The sequence below is a fragment of the Grammomys surdaster genome, unplaced genomic scaffold (genome assembly GCF_004785775.1).
Source record: "Grammomys surdaster isolate TR1022 unplaced genomic scaffold, NIH_TR_1.0 325, whole genome shotgun sequence".
Classification (NCBI taxonomy): Eukaryota; Metazoa; Chordata; class Mammalia; order Rodentia; family Muridae; genus Grammomys; species Grammomys surdaster.
The window spans coordinates 2,499,126-2,511,195 of NW_021604744.1; the positions used below are offsets into that span (position 1 = coordinate 2,499,126).

At 36.6% G+C, this 12,070-nt stretch overlaps 1 protein-coding gene across 2 annotated transcripts in view; it reads left to right on the forward strand.

The window, feature by feature from the left end:
• The first annotated feature begins 845 nt into the window (after window positions 1-845).
• The window catches only part of Phtf2 (putative homeodomain transcription factor 2), an 87,291-nt gene continuing 76,066 nt past the window's right edge, over window positions 846-12,070 (forward strand). Inside the window, exon 1 of one of the 2 annotated variants that reach the window (XM_028778112.1) lies at window positions 846-1,013. In XM_028778112.1, coding sequence (XP_028633945.1) covers window positions 969-1,013 — 45 coding nt within the window. In that variant the 5' untranslated portion in view covers window positions 846-968. The remainder of the gene's footprint in view (window positions 1,014-12,070) is intronic. The other variant, XM_028778113.1, reaches the window with a different exon arrangement.

Consider the following 12,070-nt stretch of genomic DNA (forward strand, 5'->3'; position numbering starts at 1 on the left):
ATTTGAACTTGATAATAATTTTATTGTATTTGAATTCTGGCATGTTTGAGAAGCCTTCATGCTCCCAAGAATAGCATGTAACATTTGTGATGTTTAGTTTACCTTGGTAAGCGAGCATTTCTCCAGCTGCAGATCTGTGTGTGGTAGGATGGGCTGTGTAAGGTGCTTTTCTCCCTTTCCCTGAGGTCCTGGGTGGGCTTTGAGGATGCTAATTTGTAATGACTGCTCTGGCCAGAGTCTGGCAGAGGTCAGAGGTGCTGTCTATAGCATTGCTGTTTTATGACTAGGAAAGCATACTGCTTTTAGCTGCTGTCAGTCTGAAATCTTCGAAGGGCTGTGGACTGTTTGAATATAAGAAAAATGTAGATTTCTCAATACCCACAAACTGTGATATCTGACATGTTCTTAATAGGTATTATGTCTGTGTAATTAACTCTGATATTGGCTTAATGTTTAATATGCTTGTCTTGATGTTAGTTTGATTTTATTATAAAATATATTATTTAAAATTCAGTCATTTCTTTTCAGACATCTGTTAGCAACAGTAGTTGACACTGGCTCTTTGATAGACAGTAGAAGAGAATTAACCTGTTACTTTGTGACTGAGTTAGTTCCTATTATATATAGATATAAGGATAAAATTTCTCACATAGACTGAAACTTATCTAAAAGATTTATTTTTCTTAGATAACAGTTTATTTTCTAGGAACATTTTATTGCTATAGCCATCTAAAACCAACTTCTTTATTATGACAACTAATTTTTGTTTACTTAAGAGAACCGGCTGCTAAAATTGGAATGGGGAAGGGTGTAATCTAAGTATAGACACACACTCCTTACTTTGCAAATTACCGGCATGCTATGTGTGCATGTTGTTAGACTCCTTCTGGACAGTGGAAATAAAGTCATTTGCATGTTTTTCTCTCTGTACAGCTTAAAATGACGAATGTGTAATCTCAATGGAATAAATGGCGTCCAGAGTCACAGATGCTATAGTCTGGTATCAGAAGAAGGTGAGTTGATCGTTAAAGCTTTTCATTTTTTTAAGACTTTGAATACCACAAATTGATGACTATTTTTTGCTGTTAATTGCCAGGTATTGCTGAAAGTAAAGACTAAATAGGTTTGGGGGCAGAAGATGATTATATTGTTGTGATTTTCTTTTTTCTTATTGTCTTTAAGTAAATTAGAAAATAGTGCTTAAAACGTTGTCTTCTAATTTTCACTCTAAGATCTCAAAGAAGCTAGATTTATTCCAAGTTTTGTTGCTTTCTTTCTTTTCTCTTTTTTAACTAAAAGAATGCTAGATTGTCAGGATTTAGCATCCATAGAATGTCTAATATCCTTAGTTTTTAGTGTTTGTGGTAAATTATATTTATTGTTAAATATTAAAGCATTTCTTTTTATTCTTGGGAATACCCATTATTGAACCCATGGTTTTGTACTTAGAAGACTGATATTCAACCATTGAGCTACATTTCTAGTCCTTAAAAATGCTGATGATGCTTTAGTCCTCAGTTTTTATTCAAAATATAATTATATATTTAAGCTTCTTTTGTGCAAAGCAAGCCAGGCGAGTTTTAAGCTTTTGAACTGGTGATGTGATAACTAAAGCATGTAACAGTGAGACAGACCTGAGAATCGAGTCTATTTTAAGGATATATCACTTAATTCTTGGTAAACTATACCACAGGTACACAGACAATGTAATACCGTGGTTTCTATATGAAGTTCTTCATTGGAAGTATTGCTGTTGTAATGTAGTAACATGATCTGTAGTAGTCTCACCTTTAAAGTTCAAATGTGCTTAAACATAAACTTCTCAAAGAAAGTAGAAATTAAATATTAGATAAATACACACACACACACACACACACACACACACACCAAGCTATTTTAAGGTGTACCTAATAAACTTGTCTTCTAAAAATTATTTTCAGTCAAGCATGGTGGTGCATGCCTTAGTTCCCAGCGTGGGAGGCAGAGGAAGGAAGATCTCTGAGTTCTCTGCCTGCCTGGTTTATATAGCAAGTTCCAGGTTTGCCATAGCTACACAATGAGACCTTGTCTCAGCAAAAAAAAAAAAAAAAAAAAAAAAAAAAAACCCACACACATTCACACACACGTATTTGTTTTATACATATATAAATATAAATATATATATATATACACACACACACACACACATGTATTTGTTAATATGTATACATATGTGTGTATAGATAGCTAAATATATTTTTCCCACAGTTATTTCTATTTATCAAAGTAATGTTTCTAAACATTTTCTCCAGCTTTTAGTGTGGGGCATTTAGAATTTCACTGAAGATTATTTATGGAACATACTTGGCTAAATGAACTTTCTTTTGGAGCATCCCATACATACATTTAGCTGAATGACACTGCTCTTGTCTGAGGGTAATTTATTTAGATGTTTTTGTCACGTGCAACTTAATTCTATAGAACACTTGTAAAAAAGTGTCTTAAACTTATACCAGCAGATTTAATTATGTATTTTCTATGAGGGAGTTGTCAGAGCAAGTTGACCTTTAAATTTTGTTTTCTTTAAGAAAACCATATGAATCTTTCAGAGATTATTGTTTATTATTAAACTTATCATTAAAAATAAATAAAAAAGCCCCAATGATGTAGTACCTTTTGCTCTCTTTACCTAGTCCCTCAGTTCTGTTCCCCAGAGGCAGTTGTTTTTAGTTCTATATTATAGCTCACTGTCTCTCAGAATAAAGTATTTCCTTCCTTCATCTTCATAGGGGTTTCAGGAGAGGGATTGCAAATGCCAGGTGTGAGATTTTAGTTTGCTAATTACTTTTGGAAGATCTTGCCCTTTGTGGATAGGAAGTAGATGAGGAATGTCAGACAGGGCTTTAAGTTAAGATTGGTAAACCTTTTCTATAGAGGGCTGGATAACATAGATCTTAAGCTTATAAAGTTGTTGTTACAGTTACACAGCTCTGCCAGTGTTGTATAAAAATAGCTGCAAGACAGTACTCTGAGTTGGTGGCTGTGCTTGCCTTCTCATAAGACTTAACTTGAAAAAACCATCTAGAGTTGACCTGTACACCTTAGCTGCTAAATAGTACGTGAAGACAGTCTCATATCATGCAATGCAACAGTGCCCTTTAAATAACACTGTCTGCATGTCTTTTCTTGGTCATTTTACTGTAAAGTTACTTGTGGATTTATGACTATCTGATAAAATGTTCTTTTAATAAGCTATACCTAAGTGTTCTACTGTTGACCAATGACTAAAAGTTCTGATTAATGTCTTTATATGACTCTGTATGTGTGTGTATGTGTATGATTTACAGCAGTGTCCTATAATATACTGTAACAATATTTTCCAGTGTATATGATTTATTTTTTTACTTGGTTTTTCAAATTCTTTTTTGAAGCTTCTGATGAAACCATAACATTTATTTTTGTTGCAGTCACTCATATTTATGCTTTATCTTGCTTCCTAGGGAATGATTTTCTTAGGGTTGTATGTGCTCCTGCAGGATGCTTTCCAGTATGATGTGTGTTGAAGGATACCTTGAGAGTTCCCCTCATAGGTCTTTGTTCAGACAAGTTTGTTTTTTTAAAGAGCCTTTTAACAGTATGTGCAGTACTTCAACTTGACTTAAGAACTTGAACTTGCTGATTATTTGAGCACAGGCAAATAATTCTTTCTTTGAGCTCCAGTTACCACTTTCTTTTTTTAAGATTGACTAGATAATGGTTCTCATCATATTTTCAATCATGACTCCCTCTAAAGTAGTGATGGCAGCTAAGAATGTAATTTTTGGAAAAAGTATATAGTACTTATACATATGACATGCCACATTTGGTTTGGATGCTGATTAATATGTCCTGGATTATATAACTTAAACATTTTAATATTTAAATACTTTGTTTTTCTGACTGTCAGTATTCAACTTACACTGGTATTACTCTCCAAATAAAACTCAGAGTGTGTCTGCATCATTTCCTTTGTTGTTTGTTCCACTCACCTTAGAGTCACTCTTCCCTCATGGTAAATGGTTCCATTTTCATGTTTTTGTTTGAGTACTAAAGGTTAGTAGCTCCAACAGCCATTACTTAGCTCATGAGCTGTTATGAACTTGAACTCTAATGTCAGATGTGAAATTTCCAGAAGGATATGAAACAAAACATTTTAAACTGTAATGAGTATTTTCAGAAAAAAATTACATGTGAAGGATCTTTATTTATGTATTGTTTACTTTGGTATTTTTAAGTTCCTTACAATCATGTTTTAACCTTTATTTAATGCTATATAGTAATAATCATGAACAACTTGCAAGTTCCTATTGCTTAAAAAAAATAGTTTTTCAGTTACCTTGCAGGTACAACTTATGTAACTCAAAAGACAACAGGAGAGAAGCCAGTCAGTTCAGGTTAATAATGGACAGTTGAGTGCTCTTTATAATGGAACTATTCTTTCATGTTTGTATTTCTTATTTCTGAAGTGAGAGACTTATCTTTGGGAAGGAACACTAAATATCAACCTACAGGTAATTAATTGACACACTAAGAATTACTTTTTAAAAAATCCAGTGATAATAGAGTTTTATGAATATACATGTCCAATTAGAGAAAATGAGGTTGATATTAGAAGACAAATGTATAGAAGGTTGATGTACAAATAACTCCTAAACAAATAGCAAAGAGAAGCACTGCTAATATGTAGGAATTAAAAACTTGAGGATGTACAGTGGCCAACAGTAAGATATGTTTGAATTTTTGTGGTTGTTTTAATGATTTATTTTTATGTGTGTGTATATGTCTCTTCGTGGTTTTTGTGTGTGTGTATTCTTGTCCATATATGTATCTCATGCTTGGTACCCATGAAAGCCTGAAGAGGTAGTTGGATCTCCCTGTATGTCGTTTTGAGTTGACTGATTTGTGTGCTAGGAACTAGGAACTCAGCTTGAGTCTTCTATAAGCTCAGTATACACATTTAACTACCAAGCTGTCTCTCAAGTCCCACAGGTGAATGTGGCCAGTGTTGACTAATGTTGGCCAAGAGTGAGATTCATTGATTAACTTAAACGAACTGTCCTGAGTAACATGAACTTCATTTATAACTGGTGTTAATGATAAATATTTGGGAATTTTAGATCCTCTAATTTCTTAGTTAAGTCATGGTGTGTGCAAATGTGCCACGTATGTATACAGACATCTCGTGAGTGTCTTCATGTGTGTATATATAAGTACAAGTATAGGGCATTTCAGAGCAGTAGCTGTACTTGCTTATTAATCACCCAACAGCTACAATGGAGCGAGTTCCTCACTGCCCGCTCCAACAATCTGTGGGTTCTGGAATGAAAGACAGACAGACAGACAGACACACACACACACCCACACACACACACACACACACACACACACACACACAGAGCCTTATATTTAATATGCCTTAATCAGCTCAATGGCTGGGCCACTTCCAAACTTCCACATTGCTAATACCTCTCCTCTGAAACTCCTGAATAATTACTTACTAAAACCTATATTCCCTCTTTGCTGCCCTAGAGTAAATGGGGCAGGAGGAGGGTGGCCTGGGGCTGCTTTTCCGTGGCTTTTAACATGTTAACTGTCTCTTTGTCCTGCGCTTTCTTTTTTTTTTTATGATTTATTTATTTTATGTATATGAATACACTGTAGCTGGTCTTCAGACACATCAGCAGAGGGCATCAGATCTCATTACAGATGGTTGTGAGCCACCATATGGTTGCTGGGAATTGAACTCAGGACCTCTGGAAGAGCAGTCAGTGCTTTTAACCACTGAGCCATCTCCCCAGCCCTGTCCTGCGCTTTCTTCACCATGGTGGTTCTGTCCTTTTCCTCCTGGTCCCCTTTCTCCACAATCTTAAAGTTCCTCCTCTGTCTCCCTGTCCAGCCATTGGCCACCGGTAACTTTATTCACGAATTGGAACCAACTGTGGGCAGGGACCCTCACCGTCTTACATGTGGGATTCCCCTGCAATCTTGGGAACCCAGTTAACATAATACAAGCATAAAACCAATCCACGACAAGTTAACTTGCCCAACATCATACAGATGATTAAGAAGTATTAAGTGTCTGTTGTCAGTTTCTAAAACTATTGCTATTATTTATTTTTTAACTTCTTTCTTGTGCCAAGATTTTCTTGTAGATGAGTCATACACAAACTAAGAGGGGGAGATGTATTGGCTTAACTGCTAAAACATGCAGAATGGTGAGGCTTACCTCAGGATTGACTGTCCCCTGACTCCTGAGTACCACCAGATGTGTGTGCCTGCTTCATTTTCCTTCTCTCCTTCTCTAGAGTTAAGATTTCTTTTTAGCACATAGGATGTTAGATGTGCTATGGGTACCAACCTGGAGGCACCTCTAGACTCTGTCTCTGAGAAGAAAGGATCTACGGAGGACTGGGATACATTAGGTTTTCCGTCAAGACCTTTTCCCTGTTGTAAGAGCTTCAGCTTGCCTACAAGTTTTCATTGTCCGTAGTCCCTAGACAAATAAGAGGCTGACTCTAAAATCTTGGAGGAGGGAAACCTGTTACTTTAAGCTGATGATGGCATTCTGTTTCCCCGCCAATAAATATCTGGTTTAGAGCAGGTCATGTGTCCCAATTTTGGCTAATGAAACATGAAGGAAGTCTTCTAAGAAAAGGCTTCTATTTCTTAAAACAAAAACCAGCAGCAGCGATAATAGAAAAAAAGAAGAAGAAAAGGAAGGGAGGGAGGGATGGAGGGAGGGAGGGAAGGAGGGAGGGAGGGAGGGTGGGAACCAAGTACTTTAAAGTTAGCTGAGTGAATGAAATAGTAGATGTCTCTTATCTTTGGACTTCTGTTGGATAAAATTCTGCTGTCACAGCTTTTTATGATTCCCATAGGAACTTGCCAACAAGTTAATAATAACTAATTTCAATGATGAATAAAATTTTTTTCTGGACTTTTTAAACTACAGAATTACCACTGAAAGTGTCCTACTTTTGATCTTCTCTTTGTGTAAAATAAGTTATCCTTTTATTTTCTGTTGTTATTGGTACTTATTGAGATACCTTCCTAATCTGCAACCCTGACTGGCCTAGAACTTGCTATGAAGATCAGGCTAACTAACAGATCTGCTTGCCTCTGCCTCCCAAGGGCTGGGATTAAAGGCATGAGTCACCACTTCTAGTTATCATATTAATAATTTTGAAAAATTACTCATTCATACTATTGGATATTTTAGTTCCTTAAAGTTGAAAGTGTTATTTTGATATTCACTCAAACTATGACTTTCTGAACAAGAAGCACTAAGCCTCAAAAAAGTGAGCATATTGTGGTCTCTCATTTTTTTATTTCCTTAAGCCATATTCTTAATATGCATCAAATTTTCAGTATAACTAGCGGGCTGGAGAGATGGCTTAGTGTCTAAGAGCACTTTCTGCTTTTACAGAGGACCCACGTTTAGTTCCCAGCAACCACCTGGCAGCTCACAACCAGGTAAATCCAAGCTTCAGGGCATACTTTCTTCTGGCATCAGTGGGTACTACACTTGCATGTGGTATATGTACACACAAGCAGGCAGACACTCAGCAGATAAAATAAAAAATAAAAAAACCTTAAAAATGTAATTTAAAACAAATAGGTTTATAGTATGATCATTTTAATTTATTTATATGTGTGTGTGTGTATGTGTATATATATCACATATATATAATAGAGGATAGACAGGGTGATTGAGTATGTGTGTGGGTATGTGTGATTGAGTGTGTGTGCGTGTGTGCGTGTGGAGCTCAGAGGACAACCTGTGGGAGCCAGTTCTTTCCATTCATGATGTTGTTCCCAGGGATTGAACTCTGGTTGTCATGTTTGGGCAGCAACTGCCTTTCCCCTTTGGGCTGTCTTTGTGGCCTCAAACACTGTTCTTTAAGAGTCAGGATCTGTGTTTGCATTGTGAGATTTCCTAGCTTGTAATACTGAAGATGTATAGTCTTGGAGCTTTGGTCCTCCTTTTGTATGTGGCACCTACTAACACTTAGCAGATTTAAAAGTTGTGAGAGAGTAAATTAATTATGAATTTTAAAAGGTTTTGAAGTATGAATTGCTTAGTAAATATGAGTTACCAGTCTTAAAACTATTAGCCAACTTTTGATGGAATATAAAAAGAAATTAAAATATCTTCCAGTACTCAACAGTTTCTCTAATGACCATGTCTGTGTTACACATAATCCTTCTATTGGGAGAGTGTTGGGTGTGTAGCTAAGGCAAGGCCAGAAATGGTATTTTACCATGGCAACAGTAATCAGTCCAGATGTTCAAAACCCCAATGTTTAAATACAAACATTTAAAAGAGTTAGAGTTGGTGAAAAGACTCTGGTTTCTTATGTCAAGGAGGTAGTAGGCTAAGTTGAGAACAGCCTCTGGGTGTGTTCTACAGCCTGTGAGAACTGCAGATGAAAGAATGAAGAGTGGAGGGGTAGAGGAGGGAGAGACCGCAGGCCAACAGGGTGCTGTGTGCCTGGGGCCTCTCTCACCTTGACCTTTGTCAAATGAGTAAATACTCTTTTTAAATAAGTGTGTGTGTGTGGGGGGGTTAAGTTGCTTAACTTCTGAATTTTGCTCTTTATGCATATAAAGAAATGGTGATGTCATTTTTTTCTAATCATTTATAGATTAATTCGTGGTATATATAAAGTGATATCATAGTGTCAGACATGCTGCATCTGTTGTAAAGTTGGTCCCCCTGTTGTCTTGACTATCTCTTCATCTTGGCCAATATTGATAGAGGAATTGCTATCCCCAAATTGCTGAAGTCCTCTTAGATGGACTTTTAAAAGTTCTCATGGTGTTAAAAATGACATTTGTGAGTGAGCGCTATGAAATATCCAACTTCTGACACCCAGTATTAGAACAGGGGGCAGTAAGTTGATGTTTGCTTTGTAACTGTTAGCACCAAAGTCATGATGAAGTATCATTTTTAAAACTTCAGTTTTGTCTGTTTGGTTACTGGTCATGACTGCCCAAAAATAAGACTTGTTGTAGCCAAAATACTGTAGTTAATCTAGTTGATATAATATTTGCCTTTTCACTTAGGATTTTTCTCCTCTATTTTTGTCAAGGTTCTTCAATTTTTATCCACACCGACCAATTTGGCTATCTATAGCCTAAATAATTTGGGTTTTAGCTTCATTTGTTTACAAGGAAAGCATGAAATATAGTCAGAAGTTTGACTTACAGATATCTAGTTTCCAGTACACTGTAGATCTAGGTTGAAACCCAAGCACAGTCATAACATACTCATAAGCCCAAACCAAAATCTGCTATCTCATTCTGCAGAACATTTAAAAAAATAAAGGTAGATATGACGTACCCTAAAAAACCCATTTATTTATTTATTTATTTATTTATTTATTTATTTATTTATTATGGGGTGAGGTGTATGCCATGATGTGGGTGTGGAGGTCAGAGGGCAATTTGTGGGAGCCAGTGCTCTCCATCCATGGAGATGGATTCAAGTCATCAACCTTAGCAATAGGTACCTTTAGGGACATCTTCCTGGCCTCTGAAAAGACTATCATAATCCACACATTTAATTTGAGAGTTTTTAAAGGTGACTTCTAATGTGAGGGTCTTTGAGAGGTACCCACTTTTTTTAAGCTCTTGTTTGTAGTGTGTGTTTGTATGCATTAACTTTGACACCAGTAATGATGGTGGTAGTGGTGATAATGAAGTTACCAACCATACTCTCATGGAACAGTTTTTTCCAAGAACTTCTCTCAGTATCTTTATTGTCCTAATAAATATAGATAAAATAGTACTTATAAAAAACTGAACTTCAAGGCTGCTTGCAGAGGCTGGACTAATGGGTAGGAATTCTGAGAAGGAAAGGTACATTGTCTCAATAAAGTACTTACTATTCCTTAATCATCTAGGTCATTGACCTGCTCAGCTGGTCTCCACCAGGTTAAAGATTTCTTCATCTTGACCAGAATTTGTTTTTATTGAACTTCTGCTGCTGGATCATTTTGTACTACTCTATAGCCAAAATTTATTTAGCAGTTTGTGTTTGTGTGTGCATCTACCCTTTTCTTTTCCTCTTTCTTCTTTTCTTTTTTTTTTTTTTTTTGAGACGGTCTTTGTCACTGCCTTGGAACTTGCCAAGTGACCTAGACTAGCTGCCTAGCCAGCTTCAGGGGTCAGAGGATGTGCTGCTAGTCTGACTTTGTTATGTGCGTTCTGAGGATCCAGGACAAATCCTCATGCTTTCAAGGCAACTACTTCAGCGACTGAACTATCTTCCCAAACAAAATTTAACTTTCCGTTTTTAAATGGAACTCAAGTCAGCAACTCAGACAGTCATTTTTAAAATCAAACATTCTAACACAGTACAGTCTAAAGATATACTCATTTGATACGTGCTGAGAGATGATGGTAGGAAAATGTCAAAAGAGTCTTTTTTTCAGAAATTATAACTTCATGTTTCCTTCCATAAAGACCAGAAAATGATTTGTGTAGTAAAAACACTGAAGCTTATAACACAACTAGTTCTGAAAGGCAGGACAGAGTGCCAATGCAGACTGCATGTGTGTGTTCAGGAGCCAGGCTGCAGTGCAGTGGTGTGTGCGGCCCCTGTGAGTGTGCAGGGAACCTTAGGTACATTACGTGCTTGACTTTGAATGAAGCTTCTGTAGTCGTGTAGTCAGAAACCTTTTACTGTTGCTAATGTTCTCTGCTGCACTCAGGGCCTGGACCAGAGTCGAAGGAGCTGCGTCCCGTGGACTGTTTCTGCTGACAGGCCCTTCAGTACCCTTAGTTTCTTTGCTCTTGCCTGAGCTTATCACACTCCTCCTGTTTGAGGATATCTCACACTAGAATATTTTTACTAAAGAATCAAAATTAGAAAATGTGCATTGGAAGTTATCTTTTCTAGTTCATTGTAGCAGCACATGTTTATAATCTCAACTCACTATAAGTTGAGGCAGAGAGTCCCTCTGAGTTCCGGACCATCCTAAGCTACACAGTTCAAGTCCAGCCTGAGCTGCCTAATGAGATCTTGCCTTTACAACATCAACATTATCATCATCATCATCAAAAATAACAGCAGAATCAAGCAAACAAACCCCCAAATCTAAACAACAACAAAAAGTTATTCCTGTTACATGTAATTTACAGAAAAAAAAAATTGAGACATTGTAAGATTAGGGAATTTATCCTCTTGCCTTTTAAAAGGCCTACTTTAGAGATTTTTTTTGACAACTACATCATGAATTATAGAATCCCAAACAAAGAGAAGAACTAAGAAATGGTATAGCTTGAGTTAGTTGAACTTAGTGGGGTAAGCTTGTCCTTTGGTTTAAGGAAAAACATTCTGTGACATACTAGAAAACTACTCATGAACTTTAAAAATTCTCTGATGAGACTAGTCAAGGTTGGATAATTTGCCAGCTAAATTCCAAAGATCTTGCAGTCTGTTTATCTTTAACCATGGTAACAGACATAATGGTGAAGTAATTTGGTAAACTACCAATAGCTTAAAATTAGACCAGTGTGCCAGCTTTGAAAGGAGCTGGAAAGACCAACCCACTGTTTCTAAACTGATCCATATTTATAGTCCTAGAAAAAAAAATGACACTTGTAAATGCTATTTAACAGGATGACTTAGATGCTAAATTGCTTTCTGGAATTGCCCATGGTATTTATTCAAATAAAAGCGGTTGACTCACTACTGAGGATCAAATCACAGAGAATAAAGCACTCATAGTAAACACGAAAATTTTCCTGTTTGAACCTTTTACAGAATGCATGTTTTGTCCTGCTAGTGAGGTGAAATCGCTTTAGTTTACTTTCTTGTTTTTGTTACCTTTTACCCCATGATGAAGTACAGATAAAGATAATAGCTATATCCCAAGCATAGTGGTCCATGCCTTTAATCTTAGCACTTGGGAGGCAGAAGCAGGTAGATCTCTTGAGTTGTAGGCCAGCCTGGTCTACAGATATAGAGCTAAGTTCCAGAGTATCCAGGCTACACAGAGAACTCTATCCCCTCCTACCCTCCCATTCTCCCTACACTCTCTTCTTT